General features: G+C 47.8%; 2 protein-coding genes across 2 annotated transcripts in view; both read left to right on the top strand.

Moving 5' to 3' along the window:
• Positions 1-367: 367 nt before the first annotated feature.
• LOC309962158 (arpin) lies at positions 368-11727 on the top strand. The gene is made up of 6 exons (XM_082839785.1): positions 368-575; positions 3173-3248; positions 6087-6219; positions 9575-9781; positions 10162-10325; positions 11173-11727. The coding sequence occupies exons 1-6, from the start codon at positions 484-486 to the stop codon at positions 11179-11181; spliced, it is 681 nt and encodes a 226-aa protein (XP_082695911.1). The 5' UTR covers positions 368-483; the 3' UTR covers positions 11182-11727.
• Positions 11728-16067: 4340 nt separating this feature from the next.
• The window catches only part of AP3S2 (adaptor related protein complex 3 subunit sigma 2), a 57962-nt gene continuing 51657 nt past the window's right edge, over positions 16068-22372 (top strand). Inside the window, exons 1-3 of the mRNA XM_082839764.1 lie at positions 16068-16183; positions 19786-19877; positions 20508-20619. Coding sequence (XP_082695890.1) covers positions 16115-16183; positions 19786-19877; positions 20508-20619 — 273 coding nt within the window. The 5' untranslated portion in view covers positions 16068-16114. The remainder of the gene's footprint in view (positions 16184-19785; positions 19878-20507; positions 20620-22372) is intronic.

Below are 22372 nucleotides of genomic sequence, written 5' to 3'. Positions count from 1 at the left end.
AAAGAGCAGGTCTGTACTTAGCACCCCGCCGTCCCTGAGGGCTGTTCCTTTTTTCCCATTCCTGCTCTCTGGAAATTCATCCTTTCAGAGCTGATCCTATAGGCTCTCTGGGCCTCAATTTCCCCTTTGTGCGTGTGTGGGGCAGGGGTCTCCTTCTAGTAACAAGGAAGAGGGAGAGAAAGAGAAGGGAGTGGCTCCCTTCCCCACCCTCACCCTCGGGGTTAAGGTCCCAGCCGGGTCTTCAGGGAAGCCCACCTCCCGCCAAGCAAGGTCCCACGGGCAGGAATGGGGCTCGGCCCCTTTAAATCCCGCGCGGGAACGCCCGGGGCCGGGCCGCGCCTGTCCCGGATCTGCAGCTGGGAATTGCTGGTCTCCGCGTGTCCTCCCGGTGCTTCCCCTCGCTGTACCCCACCTCGCGGTGCCCCCAGCCCAGCGTGCAGGCTCCTTGCGCCAGGCCTTGAGGGCGCCGCGGCCGTGGGGAGAATGAGTCGCATCTATCACGACAGCGCCCTCCGGAACAAGGCGGTTCAGAGCGCGCGGCTGCCCGGGGCCTGGGACCCCGCCGCCCACCAGGGGTAGGCTCCGCCCGCGTCTCCCCACCGCTTCCCGGGCCCGGCCTCCGTTGGCTCCCGAGGCTCAGCTTTGAATCCGGGCTTCCTGGTTGGCAGGGGGAGGGGGTGCGCTAGCGGGGTCGGGTGCGGATGGGAGGAAGGGTGGGGCTCGCCAAAGACCTCCCTGGCCTCCAGACCGCTCCTCCCTGCGCTCCCCTCGGAGCGCACCCCCCTGAGACACTGATCGGCGTGAAGCTCACCGAGGGTCGGTCCCGACTCCCAAGCAGGGCTCAAAAGGCGGTGCTTACTTCACGTCAGCCTTTGTCTCAACCCCACCCCGGTGACTCTAAGCTTCACCCCGCTGCCTTGCCTTCAGGCTTTTGCACAGGCTGCACCCCGCTCCGGAAGGGACAGTGTCCTGCTGGACGGCAACAGCGGGTGGGAGTTGGCTTGGCAGGGCCGCGGGAGGGGCAGGGCCTGTCTGGAGGGCGTGTTAGATCCGGAGGGCCAGGCCCTGCCATCACGGACGCCGAGGTCATGAGAACGAATGGACGATTCAATTTGCAATTACCAACACTAAAGAATGAAGGGCGCAAGGGGCGGGGTGCGGTAGGGGCAAGTAAGGTCCAGGGTGTTTTCACTTTTCATCCCCATCCCTTCAGCTGCTCCCACCCCTCTCCCATTTCCGTGGTTCCAGAAAAGGAAGTCCCCAGGTTCTGCTTTTATGAAAACTAGAATTGGGAAGCGGGGGTCCATTTCCTCTCAGTGAGGGACCCTGCGATCTTGGGCTTGTCACGAAACTTCTGAGTCTGGGTTTCTCCACTTCTAAAGTGGATACGAATGAGAACAGGAATATGAAAATGCTTTAAAACAGGTGCAAAGGGAAGATACTTTATAGCAGCTTAGACCCCGCCACCCCCCCCCCCAAAAAAAATTCGGTGAAATAAAAAAGTAAAGTCCTCCGGTCAGAATGGCCATCATCAAAAAATCTACAAACAATAAATGCTGGAGAGGGTGTGGAGAAAAGGGAACCCTCTTGCACTGTTGGTGGGAATGTAAACTGATACAGCCACTATGGAGAACAGCAAGGAGGTTCCTTGAAAAACTAAAAAAGAATTACCATATGACCCAGCAATCCCACTACTGGGCATATACCCTGAGAAAACCATAATTCTAAAAGAGTCATGGGGCTTCCCCGGTGGCGCAGTGGTTAAGAATCCACCTACCAATGCAGGGGACACAGGTTTGAGCCCTGGTCTGGGAAGATCCCACATGCCGCGGAGCAGCTAAGCCGGTGTGCCACAGCTACCGAGCCTGCGTTCTAGAGCCTCCGAGCCACAACTCCTGAGCCCGCGTGCCACAACTCCTGAGCCCACGTGCCACAACTACTGAAGCCCGCACACCTAGAGCCCGTGCTCTGCAACAAGAGAAGCCACCACAATGAGAAGCTGGCGTACCACAACAAAGAGTAGCCCCTGCCCCCTGCAACTAGAGAAAGCCTGCATGCAGCAACAAAGACCCAACACAGCCAAAAATAAATAAATTTAAAAAGTAATTTTAAAAAAAGAGTCATGTACCACAATGTTCATTGTAGCACTATTTACAATAGCCAGGTCATGGAAGCAACCTAAGTGTCCATCGACAGATGAATGGATAAAGAAGATGTGGCACATATATACAATGGAATATTACTCAGCCATAAAAAGAAATGAAATTGAGTTATTTGTAGTGAGGTGGATGGACCCAGAGTCTCTCATACAGAGTGAAGTAAGTCAGAAAGAGAAAAACAAATACTGTATGCTAACACATATATATGGAATCCAAAAAAAAAAAAAAGGTTCTGATGAACCTAGGGGCAGGACAGGAATAAAGGCACAGATGTAGAGAATGGACTTGAGGACACGGGGAGGGGGAAGGGTAAGCTGGGACAAAGTGAGAGAGTAGCATTGACATAAATACACGACCAAATGTATAACAGATAGCTAGTGGGAAGCAGCTGGATAGCACAGGGAGATCAGCTTCGTGCTTTGAGACCACCTAGAGGAGTGAGATAAGGAGGGTGGGAGGGAGACGCAAGAGGGAGGGGATATGGGGATATATGTATACATATAGCTGATTCACTTTGTTATACAGCAGGAACTAACACAACATTGTAAAGCAATTATACTCCAATAAAGATATTTAAAAAAGTAAAGTCCTTTATATTTAGTAAACACAATAGTTTACAAAGCGCCTTCATATTCATGATCATATGTTATTGTCATAGAAGCAGAGTGAGGTGGCTATTACTCTCCCATTTGGTGGATAAGAAGACTGAGGCTCTGGTTACAGTAACCCCCTGCAGGAGGGGCCATAGCTCAGTCTTGCAGCCTGTCAATGTTCCTTCCTACCCTCCAGATGGTGCCCCAGCCTTTGGGACCCTCAGAGGAGTGGGGGCCCAGTGTGGGAGCCCAGAGAAAGGGGCTGCATCATACTGGGCCTGCCCAGGGACCAGGTAAATGGGAGACACACCTGGGACTTGCTTCTATCCTAATGCAGACCCTGACCTGGGCCATTGCACTTGTGGTTCTTGCCTGAGGAGTGACAGAACCAGTTGAGCCCTCATTCTCTCTCATCCTTAGGGGGAATGGCGTCCTGCTGGAAGGAGAACTGGTCGATGTATCTCGGCACAGCATCTTGGATGACCATGGCAGGAAGGTGAGGATGTTTCCCTAGGGGCACCCGCAGGGCACTGGCTTCAGGGTCCTCACCCCCACCAAAGCATCTCTCTGCTTGGCTCTGCCAGTGCCAAGACTTGGGGTCCAGCTCTTTCCTTGAGGGGCTCCCAGGGCAGTTGGGGGGGCGTTGGTTGGGAGATTAGCAGCCAAAAGGGGCGACAGATGGAAGAGGTCAGTTAGGGCTGTGCTGGGTTTGATGGGAGGGCCTGGGTTCTTGCTGAGAAGACAGACCAGGCCCTAAACCCGAGGGGTGTGTTTGGGGCCAGGACTGGGAGTGAGGTGAGTGGTTCAGGACTCAGGCTGTGGGTTCTGAGTGGGCTGGAAGGCCTGCCTTCTGAAGAGGTCCTGTCACCTTCTGATGGAACAAATTTAGAGTGCTGGGAAGCTTGCTGGGTAGGCAGGATGAGTGGCTCTTTATTCTGGGGCTGAAGGTCCAGCTGCTGTCCTCTGGCCTGGTGGTTCCCACTGCCTCCGGACCTGATGGACAAGGTCAGAGTGAAGTTATCTGCCTGTGTGGGTGCAAGGTCAACAGTGACCTTCCCCTTTAGGGGTACCAGCTCTGTAGCTGGGAAGTCGTGAGTACTTTGAATTGTTTAAAATTGAATTACTTTAAATGCACTGTTGGAATTTGCTGTTAGAAGGCGCCTTGAAGTGACTGCATTTGCAGAGTGGTGAATATCTTAGCGTGGGTTTACACATCTTTTTTTTTTCTTTTCTTTTTGGCTGAACTGCGAGGCTTGAAGGATCTTAATTCCCTGACCAGGGATCGAACCCTGGCTCCCTGCAGTAGAAGCGCGGAGTCCTAACCACGGGACTGCCAGGGCATTCCCTTGCACATCTTTTAATATCACTGTGTGGCTGGGTGTTTTGGAATGTTGGATTTTTATAAAGCAGGTCACTGGTGTGGACCTGGACCTCCACGTGTGTAGGGGTGTGAGAGCGTTGAGGTGGGAGGAGGGTTGCTGAGGTCTGGGCCTTTGTTTCCAGCCTGAGTGTCAAGCCACGTTGCCCGGGGCTTCGGTTCCCATGTCCATGCCCTTCTCCTCTTGTCCTCTGAGCCTCCTGGGGTTATGCCCTTTATCACCCGCCCATCTCAGATGTCCATGGACACTCCTGGCATTCTGCATTCTGTACTAGCCAGTGTTTCTTTCCTGAGCACTAATCCTAAATCTCCACCCCCCCCCAATAACCCCACCCAGATGTGCTGACCACCTTATCTCCTTGATCTGTAGAACCGAGCTCATTAAATCCCTTCTTGAGGCAGGCCAGAGGCCTGGGGCTACACACAGCTGTTTTTTCACCCACACCCCATGTGAACAGCCTCAGCTCCGGCTCAGCACTAGTTTCAGGTCAAGAGATGCTTTGCTGCACCCTCCCCTCCTTAGCACGCAGGTCAGCAGGCTGAGCACAGCAGTCTGGAGCCCTAGCCACCCTGCCCAGGAGAGCCCAGCAGTAGCTGAGTGGAGCTGGCCCGCCTCGGCCGTCCTCCACAGGCAGGGTGTCCTCCAGCCCCTCTCCAAACTTGCCTTCTCCAACTCCTTCTTTCCTAATGATAGTGCACTAGATGCCCCCGACCACCAGCCTGCAAACCTCCACTGTCTCCCCTCCCCCCTCCCCCAGGTGAGTAATGCCTAGTCCTGCAGGTCTCCTACCTTGACCATTTTCCCCTCCCCTCCCTTCCTCTTTCCATGTCTGCTCACCTCACATGGGCCCTCAGGAACTCAGCCTGTCCTGACTAAACCTTGCACCCCCTCTCCTGGCTTCTGGCTGCACCCAGCACCCATTCCTGCCCTGCTGCCAGCTTGTCTCCTGAAAGACACCTCTCAGGGTCTCGCTGCTGTCCAAAAACCTTTCAGGATTCCTTCTAGTCTACCACATAAAATGCAAACTCCAAATGCCAACTCAAGGCTGATCCCCCACTTGCTTCCCCAGCCTGGACTCCCATGAGACCTCTCTGGGTCCTGCATTGCTCAAACATCCACACAGGACCTTGACTTTTATTTTATGTACTTGTCCAGGCTCTTAATATTCTTCCTACACCCTTATCCCACAGTTGCAGGTTTCTCCCCACTCTGAGACCTTGCCTTCTCTGTTTCTCCCAGGAAGTGGTTTCCTTCTCTTTAATCTCCTGTTTGTGTGTGTGTGTGTGTTTTATTATAATATTTATTTATTTAACTTTTTATTGATGTATAGTTGATCTACAGTGTCGTCAGTCTCCTGTTTTGACTAGGACAGCTGGCAAAGAATTTACAGCACATTTCATGGTTTATACTGTGCTTGCTCTTTGAACCCTTACAACGTGCCTGAAAGTAGACATCACGTTGTCTCCAGACAACAGGGGAAACCGAGGCTAGGGGTGATTTTCTCCAGGACTCACATCTGTTGGAAGAGGCACAGTGGCTGTCCTCACTCAGAACTCCATTTCAGTGCCCTTTCCATGGCATCTTGGCTGCTTCTGCTTCTGCTTCATGGTATTTGGGCTCCTTGGTGCTCGGGTTATGGTTTTCTGTATATTCTTTCTGTCTCTCATATGTGGAGGCCTTGGGGTCAGGCTCTGAGCCCGCCCTCTCATGGACGTCTAGCCATGGTTCATTATGTGTGGCAAGTGCTCTACTAAACACATGAATGAATGAATGAATGAATGAATATTGGGTGTGGAAGCCTGTGGCCAGCTTGAATATCTTTTAGAGGTGGGGTGGGATTCTGGGGTAGAGAATGAGGTTGAGGGGGCTGCAACCGGAGCACTTGGGGAGTGTGTGTTGTGTTGGAGGCTGAAGGGAATGAAGCAGCCCCTCACTGTCTCTCTGCTTGGCCCCAGGAGCGCTACTACGTGCTGTATATCCGGCCTAGTCACATCCATTGCCGTAAGTTCGACCCCAAGGGAAATGAAATCGAGCCCAACTTCAGCGCCACCAGGAAGGTGAACACAGGCTTCCTCATGTCATCCTATAGTAGGTACCCTTCGCCCTTTCTCCCTCAGAGCCTTCATACACTGTGGTCTTCCTTTGTCTCCAGAGGTCTCTTGGTCCCTAGAAAGTGTCTTCTCAGCATGGTCGGCCTTGAAGCCCACGTTTGGCCTGAGGGGCCCCTGGCTGGACTCTTCCTGCCCCCCATTCACTCAGAGGATCCCTGGTGCCCTACCTCAGTGCTGAGGACCTGGGTGCCTTCCCAGCTCCTGCCATCTCCTGCAGTCTGGCAGAATCGTCCATGAACCTGCCTTAGTGCAGAGCCCAGGCCAGGTGGCCTCCATTTTCCTGCCAAAATGCTCACTTGGTTCTTGGGCCCTTTGTGATCTTATTCCTCTTCCCAGTTTTGGCTGGAGAAGGACCTTCTTGCTGTCTGCCCCGTGTGACAAGGTTTTGAGGTTGAGTGGGTACTCATCATCCCTCTATCATTTTATCCATTCATGCTTTCAGTTGCTCATTGAGTATCTGAACATTTAGTGAGAATCCACCATGTGCCAGACTCTGAGCTGCATGCTGAGGGTTCAGGGACTAGCAAGACTCGGACTTGCACGCAAGCCGTTCTCAGGCTGGTAGAGGAGATGGACAGGCCATGACTGGAGCCCTAGCGGGGGCTCTGAGCCCAGGCAGGCGTGGTTGGGGGAGGTGCGCTGGAGGAGGGAATGCCAGTACTGGATCCTGAAAGACATGCAGGTATCAGCAGGGTGCCAGGGCTTGGAAGGGTGTTTCAGAGAGGGGGCAGGGTGCCAAGGGCATTCTGGGAACTGAGGGCTCCAGCAGGTGAAGAGCAGCCCTGCAGAGAGGGCACTCAGTCGAGGGTGCAGGGGAGCTCTGCGTGAGTGGTTTTAAGTTAGGTGAGTGATATGATTAGATTTGCTCTTTTTGAAAATAAATTTATTTATTTTTGGCTGCGTTGGGTCTTCGTTGCTGCATGCGGGCTTGCTCTAGTTGCAGTGAGTGGGGGCTACTCTTCGTTGTGGTGGGCGGGCTTCTCATTGCAGTGGCTTCTCTTGTTGCGGAGCACAGGCTCTAGGCACTCGGGCTTCAGTAGTTGTGGCACGCGGGCTCAGTTGCTCCGCGGCATGTGGGATCTTCCCGGACCAGGGCTCGAACCTGTGTCCCCTGCATCAGCAGGCGGATTCTTAACCACTGCACCACCACGGAAGTCCAGATTTGCTTTTTAAAATCCCTGGGGAGGGCTTCCCTGGTGGCGCAGTGGTTGAGAGTCCGCCTGCCGATGCAGGGGACACGGGTTCGTGCCCCGGTCCGGGAAGATCCCACATGCCGCGGAGCGGCTAGGCCCGTGAGCCATGGCCGCTGAGCCTGCACGTCCGGAGCCTGTGCTCCGAAACAGGAGAGGCCACAACAGTGAGAGGCCCACGTACAGCAAAAAAAAAAATAATAATAATAATCCCTGGGGAAGTGAAGAGACTGGAGACCAGAAGGCTATTAGGAGGCCATGATGGCATCTAGGAGGGCCCAGAATTAAGGACTGGTCAGTGAGGATGGAGAGACTGGGCAGACTCAAGATAGAGGAGGGACCATGGCCTCGGTGTTTGTTTGGATATGGGGGGAGTCAGGGATGACCCCAGGATTCGAGCTCAGGTGCCAGGTTTGGGGGATAGAGGTGCAAGAGGAGGAGGTTTGGGGAGAAGATATCTGTTTGGGACACATGGCATTAGCCACGTGGTGGTGCTTCCAGGTAGAGGTAGATGTGCTCTAGGGACTTGGTACAGTTCTAGAACCCAGGAAGAGGGCTGGGCTGGCAGCAGGTATTTCGGAGTCATCACACATGGGTCGTATTGAAGCTGTGCCAGTGGACAGGGTCAGCCAGGAAGTTGTCCTGGGGAACAGCAACAACGGGGGCGGACAGGGACGGAGCCTTGTAAGGAGCAGGGGCGGGAACGCTGGTGGGGTCTGCGCGGGGTGGGGCAGGTGCGTGTCTCTGAAGCCCAGCGAAGCCCAGGGGTGAGGAGTAGCAGTGGAGTCAGGCGGTGCCCAAGGCCCAGGTATGACGGGACGGCGGAGCATCCAGTGGCTTCACAGTGACATGCTCCCCAGTGACTGGTGGGGGGTGAACAGTGTCTAGAGTAGTGGGTGCCAGAGCCGGAATGCAGGAAGGTGGTAAGGAAAGATCCAAGAGAGGAGAAGGAGAGGCAAGTCCTGGAGGAGGTGGGAGGGGGTGGGCTCTGGGGCCCAGATGAGCTGGCCTGAGGCAGGAGGGGAGACACCTCGTCCTTTGAGACAGATGGGAAGGAGGAGAGGTTTCTTGCAGTTCTAGGTAACTGGACAGGTAGGTGGTGGCCCCACCTCTGGCTTCTGTTATCTTGCGAAGTAGGAGATGAGGTGGCTTGTCTGGGGGACAGTGGGCAGGGTGAGGGTTGAGGAGAAAGTTCTCTGTGTGAGCAAGGTGTCTAGGGAATCCCAGAAGGCATCCCTGACGGAGCTTGGCAGAGGTTTTACACCACAAATGGAGCATGGTCTGGTGTTCGGGACTTGCGGCCGCCTGGGTATCAGTGTGGGGAAGGCAGCCAGTGGACGGCACTGGGGTTGCCATACTCTCAACGCTGCAAGTTCTCACTTCTTAGTCTGGGACCGGGACTCCCCCCTCCATGCTGCCCCCGCCCTGGGATTAGCAGATTTGGGACTTTCAGGGTAGGCGGGTGACAGGCTGTTGGAACCGTCCCTGAGCCTCTGCGCTCTGCCCGAGCCAGGATGAGCAGGCCAGTAGAGAGTATGAGGACCACCAAAGTTTGCTGCTGGTTCCAGCAGACCCCACCCCAGCCAGGGAGTCCCTGAGAGCCCAGAGAGAACCCTGCCTGGTCACTGGGGTCTCAGTGGGAAGGCAGAATTGTGTGAAGGGCTTGAATCCTGCCTCCTCCACTGACTAGCTCTGTAACCTTGGGCAAATTACTTAACCTGTCTAAGCCTTAATTTTCTCATCTGTGAATAGGGATAGTAAAAACATTGACACTTGCTGAGTGCCAGGCCCCATGCTAAGTGCTTTACGTGCATTCGATATTTCTTTCACATGTCACGTCAGTCCCATCGGGTAGGTACCTCTTTTATCCTTATTTGTCAGGCACAGAGAGAGGTTAAGTAACTTGCCTGTGGTCACACAGCATGTAAGCAGATTTGCACCAGCTAGCCTGGCTCCAGAGCCCGTAGCCATAACTCCTCTGTGATGCGTTCCTTGAGTACTGGCAGGATGGGAACTCAGAGCCCCTACCTTCAGGTGGTTGTGAGCGTGTACAACACTGAGGCCTCACCTGGCTCCTAAAAAGCCCTCCTAGAGTGCTTGCTATTACAGTGGTAATGACTGTCTCGTGCTGTGTGCCTGCAGAGGTGGAAGCCAAGGGGAACACCGACAGACTCACGCCTGAGGCGCTGAAGGGGCTGGTGAACAAGCCAGAGCTGCTTGCACTGACGGAGAGCCTCACCCCCGACCAGACAGTGGCATTCTGGATGCCTGAGTCGGAGATGGAGGCCGTGGAGCTCGAGCTGGGGGCTGGGGTACGGCTGAAAACTCGAGGCGACGGCCCCTTCCTGGGTGAGCAGTGCAGCCCTCACTGTGGCCTGATGCTCCTATATGGCCTGTGGGGGCTCCTGGCCTCCTGTCTGAGGCTTACCCACCCCTCCTGCTTCGAGTTCATGGAGCAGGCCACATCTGGCCTCCCCGTGGACAAGACCCCTTGAGATTTATTCCTAAGTCCCTGGGCAAGTGCTTTGGGGCCAATAGCCTGAACACTTTGGATCCTGTGGTGCTGCCCAATCCCATGGTTCCTGTGGGTGACCTCTCCTATCCATTGCCTTGGGGGTCCCATCCAGGGCCTCCCTGAGCACACTCAGGCCTAGGGGACCCCAGCAGAATGGGCCAGCCCCCACTATGTTTCTGCCACACGGAGAGAGGCCTTTAACTTCTCATTTCAGATTCATTAGCCAAACTCGAGGCTGGAACAGTGACCAAGTGTAATTTCGCTGGTGATGGGAAGATGGGGGCATCCTGGACAGACAACATCATGGCCCAAAAGTCTTCAGAGAGGGCTGCAGTGGAGACCCGAGAGCAGGGGGACGGCGCTGAGGACGAGGAGTGGGTAAGTCAGGGGAGATAACCGTGGACCTGGAGTTGGTGTGGTTCATCTCCTGGCAGGAGTTTTGTATGCACTGGTTGTGGTTGGGTGTAGGACAGCAGCATCAACTTTACTCCCCAGCTTTGGTGGAATTCCTGAGAGTGTGTTAGCATCAGGAAAATTCCCTCAAGGTATGAAGGGACCTTTCTTTTTGGTGGGTCTGAACTGTGCCAATCAACAAGAGAGCCCCAAAGATTTATGAAAGCAAGGGATGGAAAGAAGGGAGTGCAGAGGGGAACCAAGGAGACTTAATTCCATTAAGGCTCCAAACATTTCTACTTCAAGTGAATACATTAGCCATGTTGAGCAGCTGAACGAGCATTTTCCCCCCTTTGTTCTCGGCTTCCTGCCCAGAGTGGCTGGAAAATGGCTGACCTGGTCCTTAATAGTTATTTTGGCCCAAAGTTCAGCCTCCTAGTTGATCCTCAGCCTACTCACGGTTGATTTGGTATTTTGAGGTATATTTCACCTGAAGATTTGAATTGGTGTCAAAAGGCCCCAGATTGAACGTTTAAAACAAAGTCTCAGAAAAATGGGCTCTTTATCTAGGTGATGAAGATGATGATATTTGCCAGAGAAAGCAGGGGCAGATAGAGGGAGTGGATTCCCTTTCGTCTTAATAGAGTGAGTCTTGGACTAAAAAACAATTGGAGTTGCCAGGCTGGCTCCCTGGGCCAACACTAATGAGATGAGGCCGAGGCAGGTAGCCGCGGGCCCCCCGGTACCACTCATTCGAACCCTTGTTTGTCTGATGACGGTAGAAGACTTTTACGAAATGTGCTCTGTTCATATCTCTTTACTTTACCTCTAGGACGACTGAGGTCAGTGAGAGATGGGGTGCCTCCGGGGCCCACTGTTGAGCATTTCTTCCATCAACTTTCACTCTGGAGCTCGAGAGAGCAGGTCCACCAAGCCTTGCCTGGTTCTTCCCTACAGCCACTGTGGAATACCCTTTGAACAAGCTCTGCTAAAATCAAACGCAAGAGCCTGACGTTAGACGTGGGGCCCCAGGCTGTGGCTCATGGAGGGTCCCTCCCTGGATGTGAGTCTAGCCTTCCTAGACATTTTCATGGTGGCCCTCACCCTGAGTGGCAGCCTTGTTTCTGGAGGCAGGCAGGGGGCAAGTCCCCCAGGGCATCAGAAGAACTGGACTTGGTTTTGGTGCAGAACTGGTGGGGAATCCCTCATCTGCATGCAGAGTGGCTCAGAGAAGTTAGCGGGGCCTCCTTCTTCTGTCCTTGTTGTATTTCTTGCTTTCCTTCTGCAATTGCCCTCCTCCCTAGCACTCTGTGCTGTAGCCTCTGCCCTCCTGCTCAAGCCTCCTTGTCCCCTGTGCCCTTTTCAGTCCCCAGAGCTGCCAATTCTTTATTCCTCCTCTGGTTCTCTGCCACCCTGAGGGTTCCTGTCTCCTGACCTCCTTTGGCGGCTTTCCTGGGAATGCTCTTTTCAGGGAGGCTGAGAGCGTTCACAGGTGTGGCCAGCTGGTCTCCAACTCTGACTCATTCTGCCAGGCCACATTTTGGACAACACCTTTTTTCTTGTTTTGTACCTTGAGAACTTTTTACGAATGAGTAAATCTTCAGGAAGGATTCCTCTACACTGACTGTGTTATTATTAGGTATAAACTGAGCAACCTCCCTATAAGAAGAAAGCCGTATCTTTTTGGTCATGAACATTGCCTTGCTGGGTAGTATGCCCACACCCACATCTATGAAGAGATCTGGAGTTGAAATCTACACGTCCTAAGAATGGGTAGGGACTTGGTGGAATGTGGATCCTGCTTCTCTCAGGGAAAAGAGGGGTGGTGGTAAACTAACAATTATGGAGTCCCCTAATGTGTCAAACACAGCACTAGATGCTTTCCATGATGATAATTATAGTCCCTGACTGTTGAGTGCCTCTTGGTTCTATTACTTGTGCCAAGCACTTCCAGTATCTTACTTAATTGTCACAACAATCCCAAGAGGCACATGTGATCATTATCTCCATTTTTTTTAATATGGTTTTCATGGTTGAGGTCCCAGCGTTTATTATCAGGGTTCAAACTTTCATTTGCCTTCCTGCATATTTGAGCCTGGGCTCAACAATATGGCTGTGAGGCTTGGGGTTAACACTTCATTTAGGCCACCTGAAGTCACAGGTCACTGGACTGCCCTCGGGTCTCTTCTGTTCTTGTTGCCCTTTTCTTAGTTCACATCCTCGTTCTCTTACCTCGGCTACTATAGAAGCCGCCTCGCTAGTGTCCTGTGTCTGAATGGGGCTGGCTCACTGTTGAGCATGCTGGGACCTCAACCATGTGGTGGCCAGGGGAGGGGTTAAACAGGAGGAGGACTGGGGACACTGACATGGGGAGAGGCACCCAGTGAGGGCATCCTGTTGCCCAAAGCACTGTGGCCAAAGGGTATGGCAAGCTCATGTGGGCAGGCCACCATTCTAAACGAGGAAGCACAGCGTGTCAATGGGGGAGCCCCTGGGCAACAACTAGGCTTGGTGTCTCGGTGGGGTGGGGATGGGCTCCTGGAAGGAAAAGGCCATGGTGGCTGGAGCTTAGAGAATGGTGGGAGGTTGGGCATGGCATCTTCAGCATGTTAAGTATTTTGGGACTTTATCCTTAATACCTTGGAAGCCAGTGATCCCCGGGAGAGTAGTAAGATCTGATTTGTATATTTCAAAGATCACTTGACTGCAGAGAAACTGAAGGCAATGAGCCCAACTAGGAGACTGCTGCAGTGGTGGGGGTGAGAGCCTAGAGTGATTTAGTCTATAGCAGTGGCAGAGGAGATGGAAAGAAATTCAGGTAGACAGGTGGAAAGGGACTTTCCAGCAAGAGAAGAGGACCTGCAAGGCCATGGAGGTGGGGGAGTGGCCCAATCTTGGAATATGCAATTTCTGTACATGGTCATTGCAATTTTATACCAACACATAAAATTTGATAATCCTTTTTCAATTGATGTTATATAACTACTTCCTATCAATATATCACTAGTCTTCATGTCATTGTTTTTAAGATTGACTACCTTAATAGCTCTATTATTTTCCAGAATTTGGGTAATTAATTGATCCCTCTTTGGAGCTATCTGTGTCAAAAACTATTGTAAATTACATAGTTCCCTCAATCTCACCTGCCTCCCCCCGCCACTATATTTTGTTTTGTTTTGTTTTTTAAGATTTTTTGATGTGGACCATTTTTAAAGTCTTTATTGAATCTGTTACAATATTGCTTCTGTTTCATCTTTTGTTTTTTTTGGCGCGAGGCATGTGGGATCTTAGCTCCCGGACCAGGGATCAAACCTGTACCCCCTGCGCTGGAAGGTGAAGGCTTAACCGCTGGACCGCCAGGGAAGTTCCCAGGGTTATTTCTTTAGGGATGGATTACTGGGAATCTAGGAATTCTTTGTAAAGGTCTTGGGTTTTTTTTTTTTCTGTTTGTTTTGTTTTGTTTTTTTTGGCCACGCCATTGCGGCATGTGGGATCTTCCCTGACCAGGGGTTGAACCCATGCCCCCTGCATTGGAAGCTGTAAAGGTCTTGTTATATTGCCAAATTGCTTTCCAAAAGGGTTGTTCTAAATTATAATCTCACCAGCAAGGTAGGAGAGGACTACTTTCATGCTACCCTTGCTAGACTTGGGTATGATAATATTTTAAAAATTGATATTTGATAAGGTAAAAATAACACTTTAATTTTAAGTTAATACTTTAATTTTAATTAGCCTTTTCCCCCATTAATAGTGAGCTTAAGCATTTTATTTCATGTTCATTTTCTAGATGTATTTCCTCATTTGTTACTCAGTTCCTTTGCCCATTTATTACTGAGGGGGGGAGGTTTTTTTGGTTTATCAGTTATTTATATTTTAAATATAACCATTTGCCATATTTAAAAAACTTCTCCATTTAAAAAAATTGACTTACAAACGTAAAATTTTTGTATAGCTATATCTTGACTTTTTATGATTTTCATTGCTTCTAAGCTTATATACTCTTTTCAGATGTTAGATTCTCTATCATTTTCTTCCATTCTAGTTATTACTTGGTTTTATATTTAACTCTGTATTCCACTCTGCCTTTAATTTGAGAGAGTATGAAGGGAGATAACTAAATTGCTTATTTTCAAATTGCTAACCAGTTATCCCAACACACTGAATTCCTTCCCACTGTCAAGGTATGATGTCTTCCACATCACATATTAAAATCACTTATACTTAAATTATCCACTATATTTCAATAAGTCTCCCTTTAATGACAATGTGAACTATCAGAGTAGGTTTTAATAGTTGGTAGAGCTAGGTCTCACTTATTATTCTTCTGTTTCAGAATTTTTTTTGGTATTCCTCCTCAACATTTGAAATATTTTGTCAAGTTTCAGTGCATATTTATTGCCTTTGGATTCTTTTAAATGAAAAAAAACTCTGGCTACAAGAGTAATACATTTTATTTTAGAAAATTTAAAATAAGAAAAAAATATAATTCCACCACCATTTTTAAAATCACTTATGTAGTACTCAGTTATATACCATGCACTGCTCTGAGTACTTACAAATATTAACTCTTTTTGTGCTATACCAACTGTCTTAGGTAAGTAGAATTTTTTTTTCAAGTAGAAATAAACTAGTCTTACAGTAAAGGAAACTGATATTGTGCCTGTTTTACAAATGATGACACTTGCCCAAGGTGCACAGGTGGTGGAGAGAGCCAGGGTTTTGATCAGAGCAGTGTGGTTCCACCGGCCTGTGGTGAACACTATGATGCTGCCATTCCATCAGACACAATTATTCATATTTTGGTGTATATACTTCCAATCTTTTACAAAGTGGAGTGTCCCTCTACATACATATGCATGTGGATCAATGCATTTAACCAGTTTCTCATTTTGGAATAATTAGTTTGCTTCCCACTTTCCCCTGTAATAAGACTGCTGAGATGTATGTTCTTGAGGCTAAATCTTTTCACACACCCACATCGTTTTATTATAAATTCTAAAACTGGAAATGCTGGGTCTAATGTTCAATATATTTTAAAGACTTGATAAATATTGTCAACTGTCCTTTGGGTAGGTGATTCCAATTTGCAGCTCTATCTGTGATATAAGGACGTGCCCCACCTCACCCGCACTAAGTCATTAAAAGAAAATACAAAAACTTTACTAATTTGGGGTCGCCGGTACCTTTTAAAAGGAATTGCATTAAAGATCCCTTAATTCCACCATTCGCTATCTACCGTGGAGAGAGAGCCCTTTTGCACGAGGAGGCACATATATAATTCACTACAGCATTGTATGTAATACTAAAAAATAAAAATGAACCTAACTTTCCCCAACCGGGGAATGGCTAAATTAGCCTGCATCTCCACACCGCGCGACGTTCTGCAGTGTTAAGGGGAAGGTAAGACTGCATGTGTTAAGGCAGACGACGATAAAGGGAGACTCCCGCTGCGCTTCACCTGGGAGCGCGGCTGCTGTTAGGCTTTCTGCTTCTTGATCCGCTTTTCCGGTGTGCTCGGCTTTGCGCCAGGCCCGGGATTCTGCGGCCCTAGCCTCGGTGTCTGCACCAGCCTTACCCCCGCAACCCGCCGCCAGTCCTGGAGCCTTCTCCAAGGCGTGCCGGGAAACCGGACTCTTGGTGGTCGGGCCCTTGGGCTCCGGGACACGTTTCCGGGAGCTACTCTCAGCAGCGCACCAACCGGAAGCGTCCGTGTTGTGGCGGAAGGAGGTGCTCTCTGGAAGCAGCCGGTGGTGAAAGGAGCGTGGCGGGCAAAGATGATTCAGGCGATTCTGGTTTTCAATAACCACGGGAAGCCGCGGCTAGTCCGCTTCTACCAGCGTTTCGTGAGTGCGGCCGAGCTTCGTCACATCCTTTCGGGGCACCTGCGCCCCTTCTCTCTCTTTGTCCCGTACGGCGCACGCGGGCATCGCCCGCTGACCTCCTAGGCCTCCTGCACCGTATATGTGATCTTCCCCAGACCGGGGCCAGTGTCAGGCCTTGTGTCCCACGCCCCGCTATCCCCGCTCTTTTCCACCCCTTCCTGGACGCCGGCATTTTTGTGCCATTTTTGTGACACTTCTCGCAGAGTCTCAGGGCTCTATAAATGGTGTGTGTGTGTGTGTGTGTGTGTGTGTGTGTGTGTGTGTGTGTGTGTGTGTGTGTGTGTGTGTGTGTGGAGGGGGTGTGCCTCATGGACAACTTGAATGATTGAAATCCAATGAATCTCAAATTAATTAAGCTGTTAAACGCAGTTTCACGAGGAGGAAGAAATATGCAGCTTTTTAATTATTTTGCTTTAGCTAACGGATTTGGAAAAGTGCTTTCTTGGAATTATTTTGCTTCAGTGTAGGCTGGGACCGCCCAGGAGCTACATACCTTTCACTACGTAGAGTTGAAGAAAAAGTCAGTTTGAAAGTGGGAAATGTTGAGAAATTATACGTGATAATGTGAATTTGAATTTTCCAAAGGCGTTACTCTGGAAAAAATAAGCATCATTATTTGCCTCCTGCCACCCGACGTTTTATTTCTTCGTGGCTAGGTTTCAAAATGTTAAGTACGTAATTGTGAAACCGTAGAGTGGAAAGTGTCAGAAAACTTATGTTCAGGCCTCAGCAACACCTTATTTTACCCTTGTGTCAAGTTAACAAAAATCTCTTTCAGACTTCATTTCCTCTTTTGTCAAGTAGAAATGAAAAAAAATTTTTTTTACCTTTTTCGTAGAATTTTTTAGCTAGGTTACATTTTATTATATCGATTTTATATTAACATTCAATAACACTATTCAACTTGTATTTGCATTTGTGTGTGTGTGAATTTTTCTCTCAGGTTTTTTAAAGTGTTATTGAGATATGTTACATACCATACAGTTCACCTTTTAAACCTATAGAGTAGAATGGTTTTTAGTACTTTACAGAGTTATGCAACCATCACCACAATTTTAGAACATTTTCATTATCCCAAAAAGGAACCCCCTACCCGTTAGCAATCATTCTGTGTTTCCCCCTCAACTCCCCCAGCCCTAGGCAACCACTAATCTACTTTCTATCTCTCTAAATTTGCCTATTCTGGACATTTCATATAAAATGGAATCATATAATATGTGGTCTTTTATGACTGGCTTCTATTACTTAGTATAATGTTTTCAAGGTTCATCCATGTTGGAGTGTGTATCTGTTCTTTATTCCTTTTTATTGCCAAATTATATTCCATTGTGTGGATGCGCCACATTTTGATTGTCCATTCATCAGTTGATATTTCCACCTGTGGCTCTTGTGAATAATGCTGCTGTGAACACTGATGTACAGGCTTTTGTGTGAGCATGTATTTTCATTTCTCTTGGGTATATATCTAGGAGTAGAATTGCTGAGTCACGTAGTAACTTTATGGTGATCATTCGGAGGAACTGCCAAACTGCTTTCCAAAGTGGCTGCACCATTTTACATTCCTATCAACAATATATAAGAATTCCAATTTTTCCACCTCCCTATCAACATTTTCTATTATCTCTTTGATTAAAGACATTTTAGTAGGTGTAAAGTGGATTCTTGCGGTTTCAAAAATTTTTCTAATGACTAATAATGTTGAGCATCTTTTCATGTCTTTATCGACCATTTGTTCATCTTCTTTGGAGAGCATAGGATTTTTATAAGACCTAAATTAATTCCTAAGTGAAAGTTACCTTGAAAACTGCAGAGTACTAAAAGATATGAGGGATTATTAAAATGATTGAGAGATGTAAGCAATTGGTAGTTTGCTATTTTGTTGAATTAGAAATTAGGTAACCTCACCATTTCATAGTGCTTACCCACTGACTATCACCACTTCCCTGTAGAATCAGATAAAAGGCTTTGCAAGATGTTTTGGTCAGTTTAAAAAAGTGCTGATGCTTAGCATGTTTTGTATTTCTGGGTACACAGAGTTAATCCTTTACAGCATCCTGGCATCTGTGAGCTTTCTGAATTCTTTAAATGGAAACCAGAAAATAGTGATTGATTTACTCAAACTTACAGTGACCAGTTATTAGCAAGTTTTCATTTATCCATTTGGTAAATGAGAGAGCCACTGTATACCAGTGTAAGTCAAGGTTATGAAAAGTAATTTCTCCACAATGACATTTTCCCTGTTTTTTCCTGTTTCGTTTAAATAACTAACCATTTCAAGTCTAAATTCAATGCTGTAGGAAGAAAGGGGTTAATGTTACTTGAATCTGTGTTCTGACTCTTTAAGGGAAGTCCAATCTGAAGGTTTTCTTAAGCTTTGCTACTCAAAATGTTGTCCTCAGACCAGCAGCATTGTTATCACCTGGAAACTTGTTAGAAATGCAGTCTCAGGACTTAGCCCAGACCTACTAAATTAAAATCTGCATTTTAACAACATTCCCGGGTGATTCATTATACATTGAGATTTTTTTTGGCCCTGCCACGTGGCTTGCAGAATCTTAGTTCCCCAACCAGGGATTGAAACTGTGCCTTTGGCAGTGAAAGTGCAGAGTCCTAACCACTGGACTGCCAGGGAAATCCCATTATACATTGGGCACTGGTCTAGAGCTTTTAATTACTTTTGTCTTTTTTTTTTTTTTTTTGGCCATGCAGCATGTAGGATCTTAGTTCCCCGATTAGGAATGGAATCTGAATCCCCTGCATTGAAAGCGCCAAGTCTTAACCACTGGACCTCCAGGGAATCCCTACTTCTGCCTTAATGATTGATTTCTCCCTCCCACTATCCTTTTTTAAAAACCATACTTACTATGAACTTCATATGTATAAATAGAAATCAAATGTGAGTTATCAAGAGATTCCGTCACAGTTGAGCTTTCTGGAGTGTAGTAAGTGAAAAAAGGTGTTTATACCTCTGCAATTGTTCAAGATTCTAATCTGTAAATAGAACATTTTCTGTCTTTCTCTGTAGTACTTTGTTGGTAACACAGCATCTTATATGTAATGTCTGTATTACCAGTACAGAAGATGGCAAATGCAGGTTTTTAAAGCACGTACACGATTACATTTTGACTTCCTTAAAGTGTTAGACCTATTAACGTTTGTTATTTGCCCTGGCATAGATGTTTTCTAGAGTAAGACAAAATATTTCAGAACCAGGCCTTCTAGTTATTCTTTGACCTTGTATGAGGGTTTGTCAGTTCTCCTTTCCTTGGTTATTCACAGTAAAGAAATATCAGCTTACCTATCAGGATGGTAATGGTTAGGGACTAGATATCTAGGTAAATATACCCTATTTTAATTCCTGTAACAGAGACTTGTCGTCAATTTTTCCATAGATTCCCCTTTTACTTTTTCTCTACTCATCACTTCCGTCTTTTCTGTAAACTGGTACCAAATGTTCAAATCATTCCTAGTTTGGAAGCCCTTGCCTTCCTGTCCATCCTCACTGATGGGATGTAGTTTTTCAGACTTTCCCACTGATTCACTTTATTTCTTTTATTCCATAGCCAGAAGAAATTCAACAGCAGATTATTCGAGAGACCTTCCATCTAGTTCTCAAGCGGGATGACAACATCTGTAACTTCTTGGAGGGTGGAAGGTAAATGATCAGTTTTCTCCCCATACATCCACTTTTTTTTTTTTTTTCTTTTGTGATACGCGGGCCTCTCACTGTTGTGGCCTCTCCCGTTGCGGAGCTCAGGCTCCGGATGCGCAGGCTCAGTGGCCATGGCTCACGGGCCCAGCCGCTCCGCCGCATGTGGGATCTTCCCGGACTGGGGCAAGAACCCATGTCCCCTGCATCGGCAGGTGGACTCTCAACCACTGCGCCACCAGGGAAGACCCCCATACGTCCACTTTTGGGTGACCTTCATCATTATTGCTTCTTCAGGCAGTACTCAAGTGTCAGGTGAGTACCTGATGCAACTTGAGCTGAGCTGAGCTAAATCTGCTCAGGGAGAGACCCAGTTCTGTTCTGGAAGCTGCTAAATGGTTGTGCTTCAGATATTTACAAGTTTGGTGCCTGGAAGGATGGGCAGAAGAAAAGGGGAGGTAAAATGGCTTTAGGCACCTCTGCCAAATTTGGTTGCCATTCACCTGGTAGAAATGGCCTATTGTTTGGCCTGTCCTCCCCCTTTCTGTTGGGCCCCTTCTCCTCCCTTGGCACAGAGTTTGTCTTTGATATATTCAGTTAAGATATAGGCATTTAAATGTTTCCCATTTTCCACAGTTTGATTGGTGGCTCTGACTACAAACTGATTTATCGGCATTATGCTACCCTCTATTTTGTATTTTGTGTGGATTCATCAGAGAGTGAACTTGGGATCTTGGACCTCATCCAGGTATGTGTAGCAGGTAATGATGGCAGCCACTTCAGAGAGTTTGCATGGGATTTTTGAGTAACCATCTGTAGATCCTTTTGTCAGTCTCTTTTTTGATACTTGGTGAAAGTTACTAGATGTCCACCAGATGGTGCTATGAGAAAGCGCCTTAGCAACCTTTAAAAATTCTTAGAGATTCTTCTCCAGCCCTCTCACTCCCTTAGTTTTCTTATAGGAGGCTGACACCAGTTCCAATGTGTGTACTCACCCCCACCCCAAGCAATTAACTCAGTTCTCCATGGACAGTAACCAGGTGTCCCATAAATTTGCTCAATTCTGACACTGTCTACCTGGAGATAGATACCAGTCTCAAGTCCAGGTTGTCTGTCACCTGTGCGTCTGACTGACAGCATATAGCTTGAAGATTTCCATGATTTCCTCCTCAGGTTCAGTTTATTTGCTAGAGTGGCTCGCAGAACTTTCTAGAGAAACATTTTACTTACTAGTTTACCAGCTTAATTTAAAAGGGTATAACTTAGGAACAGCCAGATGGAAGATGGGGAAAGGGCGTGGAGCTTCTATGCCCTCTTCAGGCACGCAACTCTCCTCGAATATCCACATGTTTACTAGCTTGGAAACTCTCCGAACCCTGTCCCTTTTGGGTTTTAAGGAGGCCTCTTTACATAGGCATGATTGATTAAATCATTGGCCATTGATGACTGATTGAGTTTGCAGCCCCTCTCCCCTCCCCAGAGGTCTGGAAGTAGGACTGAAAGTTCCCACAATCACATGGTTGGTTCCTCTGGCAACCAGTCCCCATTCCAAAAGTCACCTTATTAACAGAACAAAAGGTACCTTTATCACTTAGGAAGTTCCAAGGTTTTTAGGAGCCCTGTGCCAGATACAAGGATGAATACCAAATATTTCTCATTATAAGTTACAGTGTCACATCATGTTTTAAGATTTTTTTCAAGTATCAAACTAAATGACATTTAAAAATGCATACTTTGTATTTTCACTTGTAACTCTAGCCTAAAGCAAAGAAACTTGATGTTTTATCTAGTCTGAGCAATCTTGACATAGGTAAACATGTTTTTTTAGACTTTTTGAAAATTAGAAATGGCTTACAGATTTCTTTTCATTACCTTCATGGAAATTGAGATATGTAGGGACCCTGTACTGGGAACTATTAATTTAGTACAATTCCATCATTTTGTACATGATATTCTAGATAGGCTTTACGTGACTTGAACAAGTTACTTAAGTTGAAAGCACTCAGAAGGAGCATGCATTAAAACCTAATAACAACAATTATAGAAAACTCTAGCTATAGATTATAAAATTTACATGCTTATAACTATATTTTATTTTGTTAAGATAAAATGAAAGAAGCTAAATTTAATATACCTTGGGACAAATAAATGGAAATTTTAAATGTGTATTTTTATTTCAGATATACTACACTCTTCCAAAAAGTTATATACTTGGACATAGCAATTTTTAAATTTTATTTTATTATTTTCTTTTAAATTTTATTTATTTTTATACAGCAGTTTCTTGTTTTAAATTTTTTATTATTTTAATTTTTTTTTTGCGGTACGCGGGCCTCTCACTGCTGTGGCCTCTCCCGTTGCGGAGCACAGGCTCCGGACGCGCAGGCTCAGCGGCCATGGCTCACGGGCCCAGCCGCTTCGTGGCATGTGGGATCTTCCCAGACCGGGGCACGAACCCGTGTCCCCTGCATCGGCAGGCAGACTCTCAACCACTGCGCCAC

This window comes from Leucopleurus acutus (genome assembly GCF_964270905.1).
Source record: "Leucopleurus acutus genome assembly, chromosome: 1".
Lineage (NCBI taxonomy): Eukaryota > Metazoa > Chordata > Mammalia > Artiodactyla > Delphinidae > Leucopleurus > Leucopleurus acutus.
The sequence above is the reverse complement of the archived record's forward strand: the minus strand, read 5'-3'. Positions and strand labels throughout refer to the sequence as shown.

Coding starts and splice junctions, on each gene's coding strand:
- LOC309962158 (XM_082839785.1), top strand. CDS start 484: ATGAGTCGCATCTATCACGACAGCGCCCTCCGGAACAAGGCGGTTCAG. Junction 576..3,172: donor GACCCCGCCGCCCACCAGGG/GTAGGCTCCGCC, acceptor TCTCATCCTTAG/GGGGAATGGCGTCCTGCTGG. Junction 6,220..9,574: donor CTTCCTCATGTCATCCTATA/GTAGGTACCCTT, acceptor GTGTGCCTGCAG/AGGTGGAAGCCAAGGGGAAC.